Below are 25,791 nucleotides of genomic sequence, written 5' to 3' on the forward strand. Positions count from 1 at the left end.
ATAAAAATGGGATAAATGTATATTTACACACATTTACATAAGTAAACAAATCAAATCAATGATGGACTAAAACAATCTGCAGATTTCTGCAAGCACAGATTGCTAGTGTTGGCCTACCAATGACTAAATCATTGAGGGATATCCACAAGATAGAGGTTAACATCGCCGAATTGTAGCTCGGACAGGAACATGACTGTTGTAAATAACTGAAAAATGACAGCGGGTGCAGTATATGGATCACAAGTGCCCATAATTTACAGTTTGTGATCCTATCTCTGTTTTGATCTGTTGGTATGTGATCCAAATAGTCATAACTTGAAGCGAATGGAAATATGACTGAACCCAACAGGCACAGGATGTCATGACGTCAGATTGTACCCCAGTGTTGTGGGACATTGCGTTTTGTTTGGAAGTGAAAATTGTCTGTCAGAACCCAATGTCAGGACAATATCAACGTCCAATGATGTTACAGCTTGACGTTGTGTGGATATTACCACTAAGACGTTTATCAGAAAGATTGTGGTTGCCATACCTGATGATTAAATGTCAGAATTTGACGTCAATATGATGTCGGTTTAAGACAGGAGTGTCCAAACTTGGTCCTGGAAAACTAGTGTCTTGTAGAGTTTGGCTCCAACCTTAATCAAATACACCTGAAGCAGCTAATCAAGCTCTTACTAGATATACTAGAAACTTCCTGGCAGGTGTGTTGAAGCTATTTGGATCTAATTTGGAGTTTGGCTGGTTGAAGATGTTGGCTGGGCGTAGAATTTTGGTCACTCAACACACCTAAAATCAACACAACGTCAGCGTCATTTTATGTCATTATTGGATGTCAAAATAACATTGTCCTTGGACGCAGGCGACAAAAATCAAACTTAATAATAGCGTTTTATGACGTTATGTGTCTGCTGGGGATTGTGCTGCATTTTTGTGGAGATCCCAGTATAGCTGCCATTACGGCCCATTGTTTTTTTTTTTTTAAATGCCAGATCTAAGGTCACATGACTGAAAACTATCAATAAAGGAACATTTTAGATGGCCTTTTGAGTCTCCGATAACTAAATCCCTGAGGGGATATCCACATCCTTTAATATATTCAAAAAACATTTAAAAATCTGGTTTATAGAGAATCAGACGTGTCATCATTCCTATTAGATTGAAACTAGCATGTTTCCATTTGTGCCTATCATCTTAATGATCTGTTGTCTAAATGTGTTTCAACTATTTTATCTCTATTACAAAATGTTGGTGTTTTAGTTTAATTTGTAAATATTCTTTTTTTTTTAATAACATCTACATAACCATGTCTATTTTAGTACTTTTTAACTATGTTTGATTGATTGTATAATTCTTGTATTTTTTTTTTTTAGGTTGTTTAGGGACAACAGATGAAAAATAGCCTTCTGGCTAATTCTGGTGCATTTGCAGAAATGCTAATTAATGTACACTGTCCCTGCTAAATAAACAAATAAACAAACAAACAAGATAAATGTAAACATTGCAGAATTGTAGATCTGACAGGGACATGATGGTTTTAGATGACTGAAAGCGGCAGCGGGTGCAGGAAATGGATCACAAGTGCCCACAATTTACAGTTTGTTATCATTTCTCTGGCTTGTTCTGTTGATGTTTGATCCAAATATATTCACAGATTGAAACCGATGGAAATATGACCGGATTGTGCTGTGTTTCTGTGGAGATGCCAATGTAGCTACCATTAGAGCTCAGTGTTGTTGTTTTTTTTTGCCTGCCAGGTCTCTGCTCAGGTCACATGACTAATAACTATCAATAAAGGAACATTTTAGATGTATTTTGAGTCACCGATAACTAAATCAATGAGGGATATTCACAAGATAAATGTAAACATTGCAGAATTGGAGCTCTGACTGGGACATGATGGTTTTAGATGACTGAAAGTGGCAGCGGGTGCAGGAATTGGATCACAAGTGCCCACAATTTACAGTTTGTGATCATACCTCTAGTTTGCTCTGTTGATGTGTGGTAAAAATATGTCAAACCATAGCTTGACACCGATGGAAATATGACCGGATTGTGCTTTGTTTCTATGAAACCCAGTGTTGGGGTCATTGTTTTTTGAGCAACAGCTTTCACTTGACTGAAACCTATCAATTGTATTTGATCTTCTATCTATCATGCATGTTTTACAGCCACAAAATGTGCATTTTCTTTAACAATCATGTTTATTTCCTCTGTTTCTTCAGGAGAGTGTGTGCTGCAGCGAGCCGTTCTAGTAAGGAAGAAGCTGTCTGCTAAAGAAGGAGGAGGCTGGTTGTCTGGGACTCTGTTTTGCACTCATTTCAGAGTGGCCTTCGTGCCTCAGGACAGCCAGAAACCTGACGTGAGTACCACAGATTGCTGAGATGTTTCCACAATGACAATCCCAGCACTTTCTCTGTTTTCCGTGTAAAGTCGTGCGTTACTGTGAAGCTCAAAAGTGCTTTTGGCTTTTTTTTTTTTTAAAGTGTTCGGCAGTCTAGTGTAACATCCTCTGCAGACGTATTTATCTTAATGGCTTCCTTTTCTCCTCATTCAGGATAATGCAGATCCTGTGTTGCTTGGAGATCACGATGTAGCTCTCGCCTCCATTGAGAAAGTTGTGGCAGGTGAGGAAAACTTTACAGATGGACACACTTTCATTAACCCTGCTGAGGATCTATTTAGGCCACATTTGAATCAAAAAGGAACACTTCATGATTTGTATGATATATGTCAGTGTTGATTATAAGAAAGACAAAAAACTGTAACCATTGACTTTCAAAGTATTTGTTTTTCCTACTATGTAAGTCAATGGTTACTGATTTTTTTTTTCTTTAGAGTATCGTCTTCTGTGGTCAACAGAAGAAAGAAACTCAAAAAAGTTTGAAATAGTTAAATGATGACAATGTTCATTTTTGAGTGAACTATATCCCTTTACGGTTAGCTTGATTTCAGCAAATAGGACATGTTCCTGGATTAACATCTATGTTGATTCTGGAACAACATTCCATTCAGCCAATCAGAATTAAGGGATACGTTTACTGTTTATGTTAAGTTTAGGCTTACAGTTCGGTTTATATAGTTTTTAGGGATGTAACTATATTGTAAATACCGTCATACCGCAATAGTAATTCTTTTCAATATTACCTTAGGCGCATGACTCAAAACTATAATTCTGAGAAAAGTTTGCTTAGGCGAATGAAGCGAACGGGAGGTAGCGGGAACTACAATTCTCATCAGCCTAGGCGTGGCCATCATCCTTTGCGGTCTGTTGTTACTACAGATCCAGTAATGTAGAAATGGAGTGTGTTGCTAGTAGCGGGGAAGAAAAAGAGCTGGAAATGATCGAACATAAATCGGGTTTTAAATCGGATGTGTGGAAGCAGTTCGGTTTCTTTTTAAAAAGATGCGAAAAAGGAGAAAAGGTGACAGACAAAGAAAAAAACAGTATGCAGGCACTGCCAGACTGTGGTGAAATACAAGTCGGGGAATACGACTAAAAACAGTCATGGGGACTGCAGAACACAGCGCACTTGTTAGATTGATGCAGACATTGACTTGTACCGCAAAGAGACCTCTATCTCACTCATGGCTTGTCCTCTCAAGCGGTGGAAAGACAATGCACAACGTTACCCACTGCTGTCAACCTTGGCTAAATCATATCTCTCTTGTCCCAGAAACCTCAGTCCCAAATGAGAGGGTTTTTTTCTGTTGCAGGGGACATGCCCAGAGATCCCAGCTTTTACCAGATTATAGTTATATGATAATTTTCCTTAAAATAAAACCCATCTCTATCTAAGTGAGTAAGTGATTAAATGTTTAATGTGATGAGTTTTCAACAATACTAAATTGAAACTTTGTTTTTTCTCCATGGTTTTTTATTTTTTTGTTATTAAAATTGAAAAATTAAAGTTCCTGTTTCAAAACTTACAGCTAGATGGCTAATTTGTATGTCATTGATATGTTCAGTGCTAAGGTAAATAAACACTTTTGGCACTTTTTTCGAGTCTTTTCATTAGTTTTGTTTTCCTGTAAATTACTCAATAAATACAGTACCGTGCCATTTATACAGAGGTATTACCCTACCGTGACATTCTGATACCATTACATCCCTAATAGTTTTACATGATTGTTATCCAACTCTTATTCCCCTCTGATTTTGGGAATAATTTACAGTTATGGTTGGGTTTAGGGGTAGGAATAGGTCTGGATTACAATTTCCAACAAAAATGATGTTCCAGGATCAACATAGATGTTAATCCAGCATCGCGTCGTACTTGGCAAAATCACACCCACCATGCCTTTAAGTTCACTGCTGACTGTAATGCATTTCAATGTGTGTTGTAGTGGGACCATCTCGCACCAAACTAGTGACCCCGACCTGCTCTCTGAAGTTCACTCCAGAGGAACTGGTGTTGTACTGTCGAGATCTGCGGGTCCTCTGCTTTCTCTTCGACAGACTCACGCCTGATACTCAAGCTGTAGAGGTATGTTTCCTACTATATAAGAAAAAAATGTAAAGCCAGATTTAAAAAACAATTAAAAAATTTGGGCTCAGTTAGAGTTTGTGATCTGGTATAAAGGCTGTGTTTATTTGGTGTAAAAATACAGTAAAAAGAAGAAAAATATGTAATAATTAATACTGTCTGTTTTGTATTTAATAGTTAAATTATTAGCATTATATTATTATTATAATGGACAGAACATTTTTTCAACACATTTCTAAACAATAATAATAGCTTTAATATCTCATCTCTAATAACTGATTTATTTTATCTTTGCCATGATGACAGTAAATAATATTTTACTAGATATTTTCCAAGATACTAGAATTCAGCTTACAGTACATCAGCATGTTAGGGAATGAGTTTTATATCTGTATTATTGTTGAACATAGAAGTGGTAATACATTCTATTGTTAAAAATACATCTATACACTACCTGACAAAATATAAGGCTTAACTACTGTGGTTGAAAAGTAATTTGGGTAATTAGACAAGTTATTGTATAACGATGGTTTGTTCTGTAGACAATTAGAAAATATTGCTTAACTAGGCTAATAATATTTACCTTAAAATGGTTTTTAAAAAAAATAAAAACTGCTTTTATTCTAGCCCAAATAAAACAAATAGGACTTTCTCCAGAAGAAAAAACATTATCAGACATACTGTGAAAATGTCCTTGCTCTGTTGAACATCATTTAGGAAATATTTGAAAAGGAAAAACAAATTACTCTTCAAACTTCAACTGTATGTTTAAATGTCATGTATTTGTGAAAATTTTCAGCATCATTACTCCAATCTTTCCCACGATCCTTCAGAAATCATTCTAATATGCTGATTTGCTCAAGGAGAATTTAATATTGTCTTCAATATTGACAACAGTTGAATATTTTGCTTGAAACCTTGACTTTTAATGGGCTATATGCACAACTAGTGTTTTTAAGCCAATAATAAACTTCCAGTGAAAGCTTTATGTGAAGATTTTTATTTTCATAAGGTTCCTTTTACAGCATCGATGTTGTAATGTAATTCAAAAATAATCAGTTAAATAGGCTTAAGCATCCATTGGTTGTTAAATCGCAAAAAGAGACAAAAGACTGTTTAAACCAGGGTTTGTCCAAACTATAGCCCAATCAGTTTTGTGGCGGCCCGCAGGGATTTTATAAATATTTAAAAAATCTGGCCCGCTATACAAAAATTTATGTAATTCAATAAGTAACCACGGGGTGTCGCTATTACATGCCTTCAATTAGGCAGCAGTTCCTGTTATGAAGTAAAACGAACCGAACAAACTGAAGGAAACATAATTGATAGTCACGTTTTGGCGATCCATGGCACAAGCAAGAAAAAGGAAAATCAACAGTGAGTGCAGGAAAATTCAGTCATGTTGGGGCAAAGAATATTTCTTCACAGAGGTCAGTGGAATATGTGTCTGTTTAATTTTAGGAATCAGTTGCAGTAATGAAGGAATATAATATTAAATGACATTATGAAACAAAACATCATGCCTTCAGCTCTTACACTGGTGCTGAACAAGATCAAAAAGTAAAACAATTAGCAGCTGGCTCATCAGCTCAACAACAGCAGTTTTTTCGTACTAATAAAGTGCAAGAAAATTCTACGCTGGCTAGTTATTATGAGGTGGCTCAGCTAATCGCACAGCACAGGAAACCCTTATATATATATATATATATATATATATATATATATATATATATATATATATATATATATATATATATATTTTTTTTTTTTTTTTTTTTTTAATTTATTTATTTATTTTTTTCCCAGAGATGGGTTGCGGCTAGAAGGGCATCCGCTGCGTAAAAAAAACGTGCTGGATAAGTTGGCGGTTCATTCCGCTAAAATTTGGCCCGGGACAATGTTTTTTTTTTTTTGCATCTGGCCCTCAGCCCAAAAAGTTTGGACACCCCTGGATTAAATGCAGGCGCCGTCATTAGCCGCAGGCTAGCACAGAAGCTCTATTGAAAATACTGGGGTAAAATTAATTTCCATATTTTAAAGATAAGGCACAGATAAATATAATTGAATGCAGTTCTTGTTTGGTCTTAGACCCACTTTATGTTGTATCTCAGGCAGGCCGTGAAGATCGCTGTTTTATTAAAAAAATCTGATCTCAAACGTGGCAATTTTGTATGAATGACAATTAATGGCCTGGGGCTGGCTGACTGAAATTAAAAGTCTGTGTGCACATACCTCATTTCAATTAGAAATATTTTGTAACATTAAAAATGTATTTGCTGTCCCAGTTTGCAGATACACTACCGGTCAAACGTTTGGGGTCTGTTTTATATATTTTTTTCATGTTTTTTTTTTTTTTTTAAAGAAAATTATTACGTTCTTCACAATGACTTTATTAAATGTAAATAAATTGTTAAATATTTATTAATATTTTGAATAACTGCTTTCTTATAGTATGTAGTTTCAAATTAAGTTATTACTTACAGTCATTATTGCTTATTAGTATTACCATTAATAAAAATAATAATAAAAATAATAGTAATAATAATAATAATAATAATAATAATAATAAAATATTAGAGTGATTTGTGAAAGATCATGTGACTGAAGACTGGAGTAATGAAGCTGAAAATTCAACCCCAAACTTTAGACCGGTAGTGTATAACACATGCCTGCTGAAAAAAAACATGAATTTCTTGAGGGAAAGTTTAAATGCAGACATTTCACACTCAAAACAACTGCTTTCCCCTGCTTTCAGATCACGTACACCATTGCTAAAACCTACCAGCCATTGAAACCTGGCACCATCCTCTCCTTTCAGAATGCTGCTTTGGGGAGTATCGGTGAGTTATTAATAATCAATGCTAAAATCATTATATTGCAACGGATAAACGTGAGGGAGCAAATCCTGTTCTTCACATCTGTCTGATGTGAAAAATCAGCTGTTTCTCCAAAACGTTTCCTGAGGGTTGTCAGCAGATGTTTCTGCGGTGGTTGTAATTACAATAATATGTAAATGTGATTTATCTATTGCATATAATAATTAAAATGCAACACATTCCAGATGATGCACTCTTCAACAGATGTTTTAGGAAAATATGTGCAACATTTACAGTAAAAGTGCACAAACATGAAGGCGTTTATTGTACATTTCAGATGTTGATGTCAGATTTTGAGTTTTATATCTGTATTATTGTTGAACATAGGTGTGGTGATACATTCTATGATTAAAAATACACGTATACACTACTTGACAAAAGTCTTGTTGCCTATTCAAGTTTTAGGAACAACAAATAATAACTTGACTTCTAGTTGATCATTTGGTATCAGAATTGGCTTATTAGAAAGACCTCTAGATTATGCTTATTTTACCAAAATAAAATATGATCATGCCTTGATTTTTAATGATTTAATTAAGACAGTAAGGTCTGACCTTGCTAAGACAAAAGTCCTGTCACCTAACAGAAATAATGTCCAGTATAGTATATAAAGTCATGCTGCAGTGGAAAAAGAATGAATATTGTGTATGACTCCCATGAGCTTGGAGGACTGCATCCATACATCTCTGCAATGACTAAAATAACTTATTAATAAAATCATCTGGAATGGCAAAGAAAGAGTCTTGCAGGACTCCCAGAGTTTTTGGATTCATTTTCAATGCCTCCTATTTCCTCTTACCCCAGACATGCTCAATAATGTTCATGTCTGGTGACTGGGCTGGCTGAGCTCTTTGATCTTCTATGCTTTCAAGAACTTTGTTGTGGAGGCTGAAGTATGACACAAATGTCTTGATACCTCAGGCTGTTGATGTTGCCATCCACTCTGCAGATCTCTCGCACGCCCCCATACTAAATGTAACCCCAAACCATGATTTTTCCTTCACCAAATTTGACTGATTTCTGTGAGAATTTTGAGTTCATGCGGGTTCCATTAGGTCTTCTGCAGTATTTGTGATTATTGGGATGCAGTTCAATAGATGATTCATCAGAAAAATCTGTCAAGTTATTATTTGTTGCTCTTATATCTGGAATTGAAGACAAGACTTTTGTTGGGTAGTGTTTTTGTATGTGTATGAATGAGAGCATGTAACAAAAACAGCAGATTAACTCGATATTATTATTAATTTTAGTAGTATTTTTACACAATTATATACATTTTATAATTTCTCTTATATTCGGTGTAAAAACATTCCTTCATTGCTTTTATGTAAATAAATCCTTGTATTTTATCTCTTGAATTAAAGGGATCACCTAAAACGGAAAATTCTGTTATCATTCACTCACCTTTTACTTGTTTCAAACTTTTACGAGTTTCTTTCTTCTGTTAAACACAAAAGAAAATATTTTGAAAAATGTTGGAAACCTGTAACCATTGACTTTGATAGAATTAGTTGAAAGTCAATGGTTACCGGTTTTCAACTTTCTTCAAAATACCTTCTTTCGTGTTCAACAGAAAAAAGAACCCTCAAAAGTTTTAAAAAAATTAAAGGTGGGTAAAAAGTGAGTACATTTTTATTTCTGGTTCTATCCTATCCTTTTAAATATTTATCTCCTATGGTGGCTCAACTATTTTTTCCAGATTTTAACTTATATGTGTTACAACTGCCCTAGCTGTGTGACCCACAATCAAAATTTGACATTGGAATGAATCATAGAAGGAAATGTGAGCTTAGGCACGTCTCTGAGAGGGAAAGTGACCATCCACCAGATGAATAATGGAAAGTAATCTGAAGCAGGTCACCTTCTAGCCCTTTTTCAACCTTGTCGAGGTTTGTTTGTAGTCAATTCATGTTCATTGCACCAAGTCAGCTTGCAAATTGAATTTTGTGGCTCTCAGGAGGTTTCACACGCAAAACTAGAACCTGTAACCAATACAAACGTTCATTGCCTCCCTCTGGCTGTCTATAGAAATGAAGCAGTTTCTAAGCAACAGGCGGCGTGACCCCAGCATGAACTGGTTGGAGTGTTCGCTGGGATGGGAGCAGGAGCTGGAGAGGACGGGTGCCAGCGGATGGAGGGTCAGCTCTGTCAATGACCGCTTTGAGATGTCCACCAGGTACAGTTTGGGTTTCAGACCTCCAGAGCTCAGATTAGTATTGACTCTTGTCCACTTTTAAGACATGATGACTGTTGGCAGTATTCTGAAATCCACTTGTTAAAGGAACACTCCACTGAATTTGGAAATTGTACAAGTCCCCTAGAGCTAAATGATTAAGTTTTACCATTTTTTAATCTATTAAGCCAATCTCTGGGTCTGTCGGTAACACTTTTAGCTTAGCATAAATCATTGAATCAGATTGGACCATTAGCATCTCTCAAAAAGAATGTTGATTTTTTTTACTTAAAGCTTTCTGTAGTTACATTGTGTACTTAGACCAACAGAAAATGAAAAGTTGTTATTTTTCAGGTGGATATAGCCATGAACTATACTCTTATTCTGGCATAATAATCAAAGGACTAGCTAGCAAGGTGTAACTAGCAATATTTTAACAATTTATATGAAGCATTGCCTGAGATGGAGGGTCAGCTCTGTCAATGACCGCTTTGAAATGTCCATCAGGTACAGATTTGCTTTCAGACTGCCTGAGCTCAGATTAGTATGAACTCTTTTCCACATTTTAGACATGATGACTATAGGCAGTGTTTTTTTTTCTTTCTTTTTTTTTAAAGATTTATTTTTGGCCTTTTTTAGATTGGACAGTATTTAGACAGGAAGCGAAGTTGGAGAGACAGAGGGGGGTAGGGAAATGTCCTCAATGTGGGATTCGAACACAGGACACCCTGACGTGCTACTGCACCATATGTCGACACGCTAACCACTAGGCTATTGCATCGACATAGGCAGTGTTTTATTATTCACTTGTTAAAGGGACACTCCACTTTTTGTGGAAATAGGCTTATTGTATTAGTCCCCTAGAGCTAAACGGTTGAGTTTTACCAGTTTTTAATCCATTCAGCCAATCTCTGGGTACATCAAGGGCATTTTTAGCTTAGCATAAGTCATTGAATCAGATTAGACCATTAGCATCTCTCAATTTTCTCAGTTTTCTACTTAAAGTTTGATCTTTAAGTTGATCTGTAGTTACATTGTGTACTAAGACCAGCAGAAAAATGAAAAGTTTTTGTTTTTCAGGTGGATACGGCCAGGAACTATACTCTTATTCTGGCATAATAATCAAAGAACTAGCTAGCAAGGTGTAACTAGCAAGATTTTAACAATTTATATGAAGCATTGCCTGAGATGGAGGGTCAGCTCTGTCAATGACCGCTTTAAAATGTCAACCAGGTACAGATTGGCTTTCAGAGCTCCTGAAAGCTCAGACTAGTATGAACTTATTTCCACATTTTAGACATGATGACAGTAGGCAGTGTTCTGTTATCCACTTTTTAAAGAAACACTCCACTTTATTTGGAAATAGGCTCATTGTACAAGTCCCCAAGAGTTAAAAGGTTGAGTTTTACCAGTTTTTAATCCATTCAAGCAATCTTCAGGTCAATATGCAGGAGCACTTTAAGCTTAGCTTAGCATAAATCATTAAATCAGATTAGACCATTAGCATCTAAGGAATTCTCCAAAAATTCCAAAAAGATTTTTGATGATTTTTCTATTTAAAGCTTGAGCTTTCTTTAGTTAAATTGTGTACTTAGACCAACAGAAAATGAAAAGTCGATATGGCTAGAAACTATTCTCTCATTCTGGCATAATAATCAAGGGACTAGCTAGCAAGGTGTACCTAGCAATATTATTACAATTTATAGATACAGAACCATTGCCTGAGATCTGAGATTATACATTGATGGTATGTTAGTAACATTTGTTGTTTGTTATTGTCATCTGGTGTGTTTAGAACCAGAAAGGATGATGTGTAACGAACAACAGATTTAAGCTGATTGGGGCAATTCATAAGACTGGACTAATGGATGCTAAAATTTCAGCTTTGCTTCACAATGTATTTTACAATGTATTTAAATAGAACACAGTTGTTTTAAGAAGATTTCACAATATTACAGTTTTTTTGTGCAATTGTTTATTTAAAAAGTAGCCCAGGTAAGCATAAGAGATTCTTTTAAAAACATATATGCATTGATGTTCATAACTCACCCTCATGTCTTACAACCCTCCCAAGATCTTCGTTCATCTTCAGAACACAAATTAAGATATTTTAGGTGAAATCTGAGAGCTCCCTCATCCTCCATAGACTGCAACAGAAAAAGAACTATTCTTTTGTCTTGTTTTGTCTAGTCCAAACATCTCAAAAAACTTTAATCAAAAAGTATTTTTAAATTAAAAAATATAATATAATATCATTTTTTTACATAAAAATAATAAATATTGTTTTGTTTTCAGAAATAATAAGTAAAAATTAAAAAACTTTTTCCTGAAAACAAGCCAAATAATCTGCCAGTATGCAAGTAATCTTCATAATACATAATCTTGTTTTAGGTTTTAAATAAGTTTACTTTACTTATTCATTGCACAGCTGTCTGAAATACTCAATTCTGATTGGTCAGTCGCAACATTACAAGTGATGTTATCCCAAGAAAACAATCACAAAATAACACAGTCTCATCTGGGAACTTTAAATAACCTTGACCTTCTGTCAAAACATTTAAATCAATATACTTGCATCCACGTGTCCTTATACATTCACGTTCAAATGTTTTTTTCTTGTGAACGAATAATGTCCAAGTAACGCTCGATTCAAACACGGCTTCAGCGTCTACCCTTGACAGTCTGAAATTGGGGCTGACACGATCGTCATAGCAGTGTCAGCCAATGAAATTAGTCAGCAATCCGTAGGCCCAAACGGAATCTGCACGCGCAGAAATCTGCAGATTTCAGCAATTTTTTTGCCCATCATTGAGTCTATTTATTTACTTGTGTAAATTTACATTTATTCTGTTTTTAAATTGATTTCAGTAATACAATTGACTAATATGAAAGTTTTCATTTGATTTATTTACAATACAGTTTGTAAAGTAATATGTTCTGTTTTTTTGTACATATATTATATAAGAGACTTGCTTCATTTATCAAATAAGTGGATATAATTAGATTTGCATTGTAAACATTAAATAAAAGTAAAAAAATTATAAAAGTTTTTATTTCATTTATTACATTTTAGTTACTCCCAAAATAACTCACAAAATTCACAAAATTCTCAGCAGAAATAGCAAACATTTTCGACAGATTCTGTCTGGCCTTAGCATTTGGCTACTGTCTGAGCAGGTGTATTTGCATACATCGATCTGATTGGCTGACGCTTTCGTCGGCGCTTGAAAAGTTGAGACAGTCCCAACTTCTGCAGTGAGCAACGCCACTGAAGCAGCGCCAACGGATCCACATTGCAATTCATTAACGCCTGACATCACCCATTCAAAGTGAATAGGAAGCGTTGACGCTGATGCCCCGTGTGAATAGGCTGTTAGTGTGTATTCCAGCTGTTTTCGTTTCTGTCAGCTTTGCGTTTAATTGAAGGATTAATAAATTATTACGGCCCAGAACAGTATTTTGTGTCTAGTTTGTACATTTTGTGGCAAATAGTGTAATAAATGGGATAAAGAATATTCAGGTTGGTTGTTTTCACAGAATAAAACTATTCAGTCTTAGATAACAGCCTGTAACTAGATATTAAAGTTTGAGGACAAACTTTATGGTGGCTTGAAAAGCCGAATCTGAAAGTTTGAAGTGGTTTTAAAGTGTAAATAGCATTTTAGTATGAATTTAGCTTATGAATAATGCTTATGATTTTAGCTTATGATTTTTAGAGTTAACATATTACTAGCATGAATTAGCATGTTAGTGGCATGATTCTTACATGAATTAGCATGTTGTTAGCATGATTCTAGCATGAATTAGCATGTTACTAGCCAGATTCTAGCATGAATTAGCATGTTGTTAGCGTGATTCTAGCATGAATTAGCATGCTACTAGCATGATTCTAGCATGAATTAGCATGCTACTAGGATAATTCTAGCATGAATTAGCATGTTACTAGCATGATTCTAGCATGAATTAGCATGTTGTTAGCATAATTCTAGCATAAATTAGCATGTTACTAGCATGATTCTAGCATGAATTAGCATGTTGTTAGCATGATTCTAGCATGAATTAGCATTTTACTAGGCGGTTGCCAGGGTGTTTTAAGTGGTTGCTAGGTGGTTGCTAAGGTGGTGCAAGGCAGTTGCTAAGGTGGTCTGACTAGTTGCTAGGTGGTTGCTAAGGTGTTGCTAGACGGTTGCTAGGGTGTTTTGAATGGTTGCTAGGTGGTTGCTAAGGTGGTGCTAGGCAGTTGCTAAGGTGTTCTGACTAGTTGCTAAGTGGTTACTAAGGTGTTGCAAGGTGGTCGCTAGGGTATTCTGAGTGGTTGCTAGGTGGTTGCTAAGGTGTTGCTAGGCGGTTGCTAGGGTGTTCTGAGTGGTTGCTAAGGTGTTGCTAGGTGGTTGCTAAGGTGTCCTAAGTGGTTGCTAGGTGGTTGCTAGGGTATTCTGAGTGGTTGCTAAGGCGTTGCTAGGTGGTTGCTAGGGTGTCCTGAGTGGTTGCTAGGTAGTTGCTAATGTGTTACTAGGTGGCTGCTAGGGTGTCCTGAGTGGTTGCTAGGTGGTTGCTAAGGTGTTGCTAGGCGGTTGCTAGGGTGTTCTGAGTGGTTGCTAGGTGGTTGCTAAGGTGTCCTAAGTGGTTGCTAAGGTGTTACTAGGCGGTTGCTAGGGTGTCGTAAGTGGTTGCTAGGTGGTTGCTAAGGTGTTGCTAGGCAGTTGCTAGGGTGTTCTGAGTGGTTGCTAGGTGGTTGCTAAGGTGTTGCTAGGTGGTTGCTAAGGTGTCCTAAGTGGTTGCTAGATGGTTGCTAGGGTATTCTGAGTGGTTGCTAAGGTGTTGCTAGGTGGTTGCTAGGGTGTCCTGAGTGGTTGCTAGGTGGTTGCTAAGGTGTTGCTAGGTGGTTGCTAGGGTGTCCTGAGTGGTTGCTAGGTGGTTGCTAAGGCGTTGCTAGGGTGTTCTGAGTGGTTGCTAGGTGGTTGCTAAGGTGTTACTAGGCGGTTGCTAAGGTGTCCCAAGTGGTTGCTAGGTGGTTGCTAAGGTGTTGCTAGGTGGTTGCTAAGGTATTCTGAGTGGTTGCTAAGGTGTTGCTAGGTGGTTGCTAAGGTGTCCTAAGTGGTTGCTAGGTGGTTGCTAGGGTATTCTGATTGGTTGCTAAGGCCTTACTAGGTGGTTGCTAGGGTGTCCTGAGTGGTTGCTAGGTGGTTGCTAAGGTGTTGCTAGGTGGTTGCTAGGGTGTTCTGAGTGGTTGCTAAGGTGTTGCTAGGCGGTTGCTAGGGTGTTCTGAGTGGTTGCTAGGTGGTTGCTAAGGTGTTGCTAGGTGGTTGCTAAGGTGTCCTAAGTGGTTGCTAGGTGGTTGCTAAGGTGTTGCTAGGCGGTTGCTAGGGTGTCCTAAGCGGTTGCTAGGTGGTTGCTAAGGTGTTGCTAGGTGGTTGCTAGGGTGTTCTGAGTGGTTGCTAGGTGGTTGCTAAGGTGTTGCTAGGTGGTTGCTAAGGTGTCCTAAGGCGTTGCTAGGTGGTTGCTAGGGTGTCCTGAGTGGTTGCTAGGTGGTTGCTAAGGTGTTGCTAGGTGGTTGCTAGGGTGTCCTGAGTGGTTGCTAGGTGGTTGCTAAGGTGTTGCTAGGTGGTTGCTAGGGTGTCCTGAGTGGTTGCTAGGTGGTTGCTAAGGCGTTGCTAGGGTGTTCTGAGTGGTTGCTAGGTGGTTGCTAAGGTGTTACTAGGCGGTTGCTAAGGTGTCCCAAGTGGTTGCCAGGTGGTTGCTAAGGTGTTGCTAGGTGGTTGCTAAGGTATTCTGAGTGGTTGCTAAGGCGTTGCTAGGCGGTTGCTAGGGTGTCCTGAGTGGTCGCTAGGCCCTTACTAAGGCATTACTAGGCCGTTGCTAGGTGGTTGCTAGGCGGTTGCTAGGGTAATTTGGGTGGTTGCTAGGCAGTTGCTAGGGTACCCTGGTTGGTTACTAGGCAAGCCTCACATACATGCTTGATAAAACATTTATACTTGGTAAGCATTTCTAGCAAGTTACAGTACTTGGCTAGTCAATATTAGCATGTAGCTAGTCACTGCTAGCATGTGTAGCATATAGGAAGTTCCGTTTGCTAGCATGAGTCAAACGAGCCAATCTCCAAGTCTCTACGATGTTCTGATGCTGAGATATAGCTGTTGATGAATGGTTGCTAGGGTACTCTGTTTTGTTGCTATGGGCGAGGTTACAGAGTGAACTTGAATGTGGTTGGTTGTCTTAGTCAAATGAACCAACCCCCATGTCTCTATGACTCTGCTTTGCAAAGATATGCATCTTGGCTTATTTTAGTGGAAGTCTATGGAATCAATTTGGGGGCGTGGCTTGTGAGCTTTATTATCATATTGAGATGCTCATTGGTTGTCTGAGTCAGATGAGCCATCCCCCAAGTCAATAGGACACTGCTATGCAAAGATATGCATGTAGGCCAGTTATTAACATGGGTCTAGTATGAATTAGCATGTTACTAGCATGATTCAAGTACAAATTAGCATGTCATTAGCATGTTTCCAGTATGAGTTAGCATGTCATTAGCATGATTAGCATATGAGTAGCATGTTGCTAGCATGATTGGCATGTCATTAGCATGTTAGAATTATAAGCATTTGATAGCACAGCTAATTACATTCTATAGGACAGTTGCTAGGGTGCAGTATGTGGTAGTTAGGGGTGTGGCTAGAAAGTTAAAAGGCCATCAGTGATTGGCTGCTGGCTAGACTGAGTTAAATGAGCTCAGCCATTAGTCTGTATGACAGTCTGATGCAGAGTTATGAGCTCACAAAGTTTGATCCCATGTTAAGTCAATGAGAGTCTTTTGTAATGGAAGTCTACGGGACAGTTGCTAGGGTGCAGTATGTGGTAGTTAGGGGTGTGGCTAGAAAGTTAAAAGCTCATCAGTTATTGGCAGTTTGGTTGTCTGAGTTAAATGAGCTCAGCCATTAGTCTGTATGACAGTCTGATGCAGAGTTATGAGCTCACAAAGTTTGATCCCATGTTAAGTCAATGAGAGTCTTTCGAATGGAAGTCTACGGGACAGTTGCTAGGGTGCCATAAGTGGTTGCTAGGGAGTGGCTAGTAAGTCTAAAGGTCATCAGTGATTGGCTGCTGACTAGACTGAGTTGAATGGGGCCTGACTCTAGTCTGTAGGACAGTCTGATGCAGAGTTATGAGCTCACAAAGGTTGACCCAATGTTAAGTCAATGGCAGTCTTTTACAATGGAAGTCTATGGGACAGTTGCTAGGGTGCCAAAAGTGGTTGCTAGGGAGTGGCTAGTAAGTTTAAAGGTCATCAGTTATTGGCTGCTGGCTAAACTGAGTTAAATGAGCCCAGTTAGAAGTCTGTAGGACAGTCTGATGCAGAGTTATGAGGTCACAAAGTTTGACCCAATGTTAAGTCAATGGGAATTTTGGGAATTTTCCGGGTCGTTTTTCGGAAAACCGAAAGTCGGATCAGTTGGAACAGATATAGCAACCCGAGTCAGACCAGTTTGAAGGTTTGACGAAAGTTTGAAGTATGAAGCTTGAAAAGTTTAGGAGGAGATACACTTTAAAATTAGTCTCAGAAGAATAAGAAGAAGAAGAAGAAGAACTAGAACCTAAAGTTCGTTGACGAACTTTGATGTTGGCTTGAGAAAGCCAACGTGACTGCGCCGGGGACTCGAAGGCAGTTGGCAGGAAGCACAGCGGTTGAGAAGTGGTTGCTAGGCGGTTGCTAAGATGTTGCTAAGGCATTCCTAGGTAGTTGCTAGGGTGTTCTGAGTGGTTTCTAGGCTGTTGCTAGGGTCCACTGGACTGTTAATCGGAAGGCCTCATTTACATTTTTGATCAAATCGAGAGAGAGAGAGAGAGAGAGAGAGAGAGAGAGAGAGAGAGAGAGAGAGAGAGAGAGAACTGATTTGTTCAGGTTGTTTAATGCAGATCACTATAGTATAGTAAGTATTTATAGTATATATTACAATCTGAACAAAATTACATTATAATAAATATCATATAAAGAAAAATATTAAATTAAAATACTAATGAAACAATAGCACATACATTTAGTTAATTTGTCTTTTATTTAATCAGTCTTATCAGTTTTGCAGTTAATAAAGAGTACTGTCAATTTACAGTAATTTGCAGCGTTATATATATATAGTTATAGTTATATAGTTATATATAGTTTACAGGAAGAAAATCGCATTAAATACAATATTAGGCCATCTTCATCACGTGGTTAATTCTGACCAATGACGTTGTTTCACCCCACTGGCCACTAACACAATGTTATAATCGTAATATTTAATTGTCATCACCTGGGTGATTTTATTTTTTTTTGGTACAGCATAGGCCAAAAGCTTGGCTTTCATTGTCATTATCACAAGTGAGGAGAAGGCTCTTTTGCGGTACAGAATATTTTGTTTTGAAAGAAATATCTGAAGTAAACTTATGTTTTTGCCAACATAAAAGGGGGATAAAAAATAATCCTTATAAACCTAACCATAAATGTGTGTGTGTGTATGTGTATATATATATATATATATATATATATATATATATATATATATATATATATATATATATATATATATATATATATATACACACACATACATTTATATATATATATATATATATATATATATATATATATATATATATATATATATATATATATTTATATATATATATATATATATATATATATATATATATATATATATATATATATATATATATATATATATGTATATATATATATATATATATATATATATATATATATATATATACACTGTTGAAGTCAGAATTATTAACCCCCAGTTGATTTTTTTTTCCCTTTTTTAAATATTTCCCAAATGGTGTTTAACAGAGCAAGGAAATTTTCACTGTATGTCTGATAATATTTTTTCTTCTTGAGAAAGTCTTATTTGTTTTATTTCGGCTAGAATAAAAGCAGTTATTAATTATTTAAAAACCATTTTTGGGACACAATTATTATCCCCTTTAAGCAATTTTTTTTTTTTGATAATCTACAGAACAAACCATCATTATAAAATAACTTGCCTAATTACCCTAACCTGCCTAGTTACCCTTATTAACCTAGTTAAGGCTTTAAATGTGACTTTAAGCTGTATAGAAGTGTCTTGAAAAATATCAAGTCAAACATTATTTAATGTCATCATGGCAAAGATAAAATAAATCAGTAATTAGAAATAGGTTTTTAAAACTATTATGCTTAGAAATGTGCTGAAACAATCTTCCCTCCATTAAACAGAAATTGGGGAAAAAATAAACAGGGGAGCTAATAATTCTGACATCAACTGTATGAATATATATATATATATATATATATATATATATATATATATATATATATATATATATATATATATATATATATACAGGGCTCGAAATTAACTTTTTTACTTGGTAGCACCGGTGCTCCCAACTTCAAATATTCAGGGGCACCAAAATAAATTTAGGAGCACCAGAAAAAATTTAGGAGCACCCACCAAAAATGAATGAGCACCGCTGCAAATTGCTTTTTAAGGGATTTATTGTATTTTAAAACAACATTAATAGGACTGACAAAAACCAGAAACAACTATCTAACTAATGCTGCGAAGACATTGATATTTGTGTGCAATAATTCTAAAATGAATGTCTAATAATTAGGCCATAGAATATTAGTGATGATGAAAATGACAATAATAGTAACAATGAATTCCATTTCTCATTATGATACTGCCTTGAATGTGCATGAATGTAGGTTATCTGCTATAAAATGTCTGTTACTTTATATAAAATAATTGTATAGTTTGCATCAAACAAAAATGAAGCATTGCAGTAAGAAATATTGATTTTGTACTGCTGTTTTTATATGCATGTCAATTTAATAAATAATATTTCTGCTACAAAACTAACAAAAGATTATAATAAATAATTCAATTCAATGATGAAAGCTGCAAAGCAGTCATCAGTAAATAAATAAAAAAATAATATACACCTCAAAAAAGAATAGACAAAAGAAAGAAAGTAAAGTCTCACTTCTATCACTCTTTAAAAGTTTTGGTTTCAGTTTGTGTCAATTTAAAGGTTCAGTCTGAGATGATCTTCATTTTTCTGTGTTTGTGGAAAAGCTGGCGAGTCAGCCGACCCAATTTATGAGCAGGCAGAGCAGGATTATTGCACTAACCATCAGCGCAATACTGGTCTTTGTTATGAGCCGCAGTTTCAGTGATCTCAGCTGGTGGATCATTATTCACCACGTGACGTGTCACGATCTCTCTCATCTACACCTCAATTTTAGGTGGGGTTTGCAAACCTGTGTGCTTTAAGTTTTTACTCTTCAGCCGTTTGCATTTCCCATGGTCATAAAAGCTCCTTCCCTGTCATCTGACAGCGGAATACCTTGAGTGATTGACAGCTAATATGAACCAATATAGCGGCAGGGAAGAGCGAATCAGCACGTTTTTACAAAAAATCAAAACAGGTCGCACTACAACCATTATCAGCAGTTGCACTAATGCGCCCAAATATGTTATGAGGTCGCATAGATTAATTTTCAGGCGCATATGCGACCAAAATGGTCGCAATTTCAGCTTCAAATGTTGTAACAAGCACGTCTGAAATGAGCCCGAATTTCTGTAGATTCAAAACAGTCAGCCCGGATATCCCCGCCTCTTAAAGGGCCAGTACTAAATTACAAAGGGCTCAAAAATAGTCTTCTGGCGCCATCTCGTGGACACTCTGACACGCTTTGAGTCTGAATTTTACAAATTTAATATAAAAAAAATATTTATAGGAAAACTGTTATTTATAATTACACCAAATAAATATGATAATTATCTGTAATTTCAAACACATCTTTTGGCCAAATTTGAGGATTGTATACTTTTTTATATGCCCCAAATACTCGATACAATTTTTTAATTAAAAAATTTTTAATTCAAAAACTACAAATCTTATCAGGATGAGGACATACAGCAACCATCTCATGAGCAGTAGGCAGCTTTTGACCAAATTTGGGGCTTGTAGCATCTAAGCCCTGGGAGGAGAAGCGATTGCTTTTTTTTGGTCAGAAGCCGGAATAATAATAATAATAATAATAAGAATAAGTTTAAGTAGCATTACAGTATGTTGGCTTTCTCAAGCCAACATAATAATAATAAGTTTACGTGAGATAACAGTATGTTGGCTTTTCAAGCCACCATAATAAAGTTCTTGAATGAGTGCTCTATACTGTTGAATCAAGTTTTTTTTTACTTGCACACAAAAGTATTCTCTTAGCATCATGATGTTCAGATTAAAGCACTGAACCACGTTTCTTGACTTTCAATGATTTTGTGCCATTGCTTGCTGTCTATGGATCATCATACTGTACCAAATACCTTAATGGGTGTTTCAAAAAATAACAAATGTGTTGAGGATTTAAATATTGACATCATATTTATTTTGGGGTGAACTTTCCCATTAAATCTATTTTTGCTCCATTTACAGTGAGCTCACCACATAATATCATGTTTGCAATCATTACAGTATGTTCCATGTGGAAACTGCTCCATTTTTTCCCCCTTCTGTGTTCTTGTAGTCTGCCAAGATTCAATGTGGTTCCTCAGAGAGTTCTAGACACGGAGCTCAAGAAAACATTCGCCCACTTCAATGAAGGACGAATCCCAGTGAGTTCATTCTGACACGCATCTACAAAACACCATCCCACTTCAAACAAAACATTAAAATAAATGTGTCTTCGCTGAAAAACATTCTGAATAAAATTTAGTTTTTAGGATTCTTTGTATTGTTGCTATAAGTGAAAATACAAATACTACTCAACCAAGGCCCCAGAGCAGGAAGAATATTAACTCCTTAAAAGGAGTAAAATCCTGAGAGCGTTCATACGGAAATCATAGTTTAAGATGTACACTACCTGATAAAAGGCTTGTTGTCGATCCCAGTTGTAAGAGCAGCAAATAATAACTTGACTTCTACAGTAGTTGATCATTTGGAAAAGTGGCAGAAGGTAGATTTTACCAATGAATCATCTGTTGAACTGCACCCCAATTATCACAAAAACTGCAGAAAACCTACTGGAACCAGCATGGACCAAAGATTCTCAGAGAATTCAGTCAAGTTTAGTGAAGGAAAAATCATGGTTTGGAGTTACATTCAGTATGGGGGCATGCGAAAGATCTGCAGAGTGGATGGCAACATCAACAGCCTGAGGTATCAAGACATTTGTGCTGCCCATCACATTACAAACTACAGGAGAGGGCAAATTCTTCAGCAGGATAGCGCTCCTTCTCATACTTCAACCTCCACATCAAAGATCCTAAAAGCAAAGAAGGTCAAGGTGCTCCAGGATTGGCCAACCCAGTCACCAGATTTGAACACTATTGAGCTTGTCTGCGGTAAGATGAAGGAGGAGGCATTGAAGATGAATCCAAAGAATGTTGATGAACTCTGGGAGTCCTGCAAGAACACTTTCTTTGCCATTCCAGATGACTTTATTAATAAGTGATTTGAGTCATTGCAGAGATGTATGGATGCAGTCCTCTAAGCTCATGGGAGTCATACACATTTATATTACATTTACATTTAGTCATTTAGCAGACGCTTCTTACAAATAAGGACAAGGAAGCAATTTACACAAATATAAGAGCAACAACAAATAAGTGCTGTAGGCAAGTTTCAGGTATGTAAAGTTTAAGAAGCAAAACATTAGTAATTTTATTTATTTATTTTTTGTAATACATTTAGTGGTGGAGCCAGAGAGGCAATTGCAGATTAGGAAGGAAAGTAGAGACTAAGAAGGAAAGGAATACACATTGTTCCACTGCAGCATGACTTTATATTCTATACTGTACATTATTTTTGCCTAAGCAAAGTCTGATCTTACTGTCCTAATTAAATCATTAAAAAGCAAGGAATGATTGTATTTTATTTTGGTAAAATAAGCATAACCTAGAGGCCTTCGCCTTTCATATAAGCCACTTCTGATACCAAATAATCAACAAGAAGTTGAGTTATTATTTGTTGTTAGTAAAACTTGGATAAGCCACAAGATTTTTGTCAGGTAGTGTAGTCTTTTTATTTTTCGTAGATATATTTGTAAAGATTTTAACTGAAATCACTGGAGTCGACCCTCTGATCTGCACTTTTATGACATAATAGACCCATGCTAACTTGGCTGTTAGTCTTCTGAGCTTCATCTTACGGGAAAACCGTATTACAAAACTGCTTGTTAAACTGTACATAAAACTCTTTTTTTTAATACAGAAGCAAATTTATTATAATTAATTTACTTCTCCTCAGCGATGGTGCTGGCGGCATCCTCGTGGCAGTGACTTGCTACGAATGGCCAGCTTCCAAAACAACATCTACCATGAGAAGGACGACATCAGGTTTGGCACGTTGATTCCTTCTAGATAAATGTGATGCCCTGTTTAGCAGTCAGCCATTGATCATGAATCTGTGATCTGCAGGAATCTGGAGCTGGTGCTGTTTGGCGGACAGCAGCTGTGTGTGATTGTGGATCTCGGAGAAGAAATGCCTTCGCCTGCAGACATCCAGCTGGCTCACTCCAGACTCCGGACACTCTGTCTGGGTGGTTAGTACTTTTAGACACTGTTTTCTCAAGCTGGGGTGAAAAATTGTCTGCAAAATCAATTCCGGATCAGTTTTTAGATTTTCAAAATGCACCACTGTTCTCTTTTGAATCGAACAGCAGGTGGCGCTTACAAATAACACTTGAACTTAAAATAAAAATTTAAAAAGTTAGGATAGGTTTAAGCGCATTTCAAAACTAGTCAAGAGCATCATCTACTGTTAAAAACAAGTCTAGAGCACCGTCTGCTGTTAAAAAATAGCCTAGAGCTCTGTCTGTTGTTATAAACTAGCCTAGAGTGTCATCTGTTATTATAAACTAGCCTAGAGTGTCATCTGCTGTTACAAAACTAGCCTAGAGCATGGCTGCTGTTAAAAACTAGTCTAGAGCGCTAACTGCTGTTAAAAATTAGTTTAAAGCGTCAACTGCTGTTAAAAACTAGCCTAGAGTGCCGTCTGCTGTTAAACAACTAGTCGAGCTCTGTCTACTGTTAAAACAACTAGCCTAGAGCGCCAACTGCTGTTAAAAACCAGCCTAGAGTGCTGTCTGCTGTTAAAAAATAAGTAGAGCGCTGTCTGCTGTAAAAAACTAGCCAAGAGCACCATCTGCAGTTAAAAACTAGCCTAGAGTGTCGTCTGCTGTTAAAAACTAGCCAAGAGCACCATCTGCTGTTAAAAGCTAGCCTAGAACGCCGTCTGCTGTTAAAAAAACTAGCCTAGAGCACCATCTGCTGTTAAAAACTACCAAGAGCAACGTCTGCAAATAAAATCTAACCTAGAGCACATCTCCTGTTATAAACTAGCCAAGAGCACCATCTGCTGTTAAAAAGCTAGCCTAGAACGCTGTCTGCTATTAAAAAAAACTAGCTTAGAGCATCATCTGCTGTTAAAAACTAGCCTGGAAGGCCATCTGCTGTTAAAAATCTAGCCTAGAGCATCATCTGCTGTTAAAAACTAGCCAAGAGCACCGTCTGCTGTTAAAAAGCTAGCCAACAGCACCGTCTGCAGTTAAAAACTTGGCAAGAGCGTCATCTACTGTTAAAAAAACAAGCCTAGAGCACATCTGCTGTTAAAAACTAGCCAAGAGCGCCGTCTACTGTTTAAAAAAACAAGCCTAGAGCACAACTGCTGTTAAAAACTAGCCAAGAGCGCCGTCTACTGTTAAAAAAACAAGCCTAGAGCACATCTGCTGTTAAAAACTAGCCTAGAGCAATTCTGCTGTTCAAAAAACTAGCTAAGAGCGCCGTCTACTGTTAAAAACTAGCCTAAAGCCCCTTTGCTGTTAAAAACTGTCCTAGAGCGCCAACTGCTGTTAAAAACTAGCCAAGAGCGCCGTCTACTGTTAAAAACTAGCCAAGAGCGCCGTCTACTGTTAAAAACTAGCCAAGAGCGCCGTCTACTGTTAAAAAACTAGCCAAGAGCGCCATTTGCTGTTTAAAACTAGCCTAGAGCACATCTACTGTTAAAAACTTGTCAAGAGCGCCGTCTACTGTTAAAAAACTAGCCAAGAGCGCCGTCTACTGTTAAAAAACTAGCCAAGAGCGCCGCCTGCTGTTAAAAACTAGCTTAAAGCATCATCTGCTGTTAAAAACTAGCCCAGAGTGCCGTTTGGTGTTAAAAACTAGCCTAGAGCACATCTGCTGTTAAAAACTAGCCAAGAGAGCCATCTGCAGTTAAAAACTTGTCAAGAACGCCGTCTGCTGTTTAAAAAACAAGTCTAGAGCACCGTCTGCTGTTAAAAATTAGTCTAGAGCGCCATCTGTTGTTATAAACGAGCCTAGAGTGCTGTTTGCTGTCACAAAACTAGTCTAGAGTGCCAACTGCTGTTAAAATTTAGCCTAGAGTGCCGTCTGCTGTTAAAAAACTGTTCTAGAGCGTCATCTGCTGTTAAAAACAAGTCTAGAGCACATCTGCTGTTAAACACTAGCCTTGAGTGCTGTATGCTGTTACAAATGAGCACAGAGCACTGTCTGTTATTATAAACTAGTCTAGAGTGTCGTCTGCTGTTGAAAAACTAGCATAAAACACGTCTGCTGCTAAAACATAGCCTAGAGCGCCAACTGCTGTCAAAAACTAGCCTAGAGTGCCATCTGCTGTTAAAAAAAAACAGTCGAGCACTGTCTACTGTTAAAAAACTAGCCTAGAGCGCCAACTGCTGTCAAAAACTAGCCTAGAGTGCCAGCTGCTGTTAAAAACTAGCCTAGAGCGCCATCTGCAGTTAAAAATTTTCCTAGAGCACATCTGCTGTTAAAAACTAGCCTAGAGCACATATGCAGTTAAAACGAGCCTAGAGCACTATCTGCTGGTAAAAACTAGCCAAGAGAACTGTTTGAATGCATTTTTGAATACCATTTATTATTTTTCTTTACTGAATAATTTTTAAATCCTTTTTTATGTCATCATTTGTGGTGAAACACTGTTAGTCTTGTGCTACAGTTGTTTTGGGTGCAGATTTAAGTATCCTGTGTATAAATGTCAGGAGCTTCTATTATTTAAAAAGATAAATGGGAGTTCTGGCGATGCAGTGGAGTTGTTTTGTCTGACTCTACATTCCTCCTGTGGTTGAGCCTCAACATTCCTCATAATGCTGCGAGTTCAAAGCGCCGCCGCTGCAACACACTTTTGTTTCACGAGTGCCTTTCTCCATTGTCTATTGTGTAATGGTACCATAAAA

At 37.0% G+C, this 25,791-nt stretch overlaps 2 protein-coding genes across 6 annotated transcripts in view; both read left to right on the forward strand.

Annotated features, from left to right (window-relative positions):
- The window catches only part of LOC147840416 (uncharacterized), a 976,031-nt gene that overhangs the window by 145,407 nt on the left and 804,833 nt on the right, over positions 1 to 25,791 (forward strand). The gene's annotated exons all lie outside the window — the stretch shown is intronic.
- Positions 1 to 25,791, forward strand: part of mtmr11 (myotubularin related protein 11) — a 94,082-nt gene that overhangs the window by 36,154 nt on the left and 32,137 nt on the right. For all 5 annotated transcript variants that reach the window (XR_015510179.1, XR_015510180.1, XR_015510181.1 and 2 more), the window contains 8 exon segments: positions 2,226 to 2,362; positions 2,558 to 2,627; positions 4,348 to 4,487; positions 7,243 to 7,327; positions 9,392 to 9,539; positions 21,106 to 21,193; positions 22,827 to 22,915; positions 22,997 to 23,121. Coding sequence is in view for 2 of the 5 variants with exons in the window: in XM_087284993.1 (XP_087141119.1) it covers positions 2,226 to 2,362; positions 2,558 to 2,627; positions 4,348 to 4,487; positions 7,243 to 7,327; positions 9,392 to 9,539; positions 21,106 to 21,193; positions 22,827 to 22,915; positions 22,997 to 23,121 (882 nt within the window). In the remaining 3 variants the exon portion in view is untranslated.

This window comes from Danio rerio, chromosome 16 (genome assembly GCF_052040795.2).
Source record: "Danio rerio strain M-AB ecotype USA chromosome 16, GRCz13ab, whole genome shotgun sequence".
In the NCBI taxonomy this organism is placed as follows: Eukaryota; Metazoa; Chordata; class Actinopteri; order Cypriniformes; family Danionidae; genus Danio; species Danio rerio.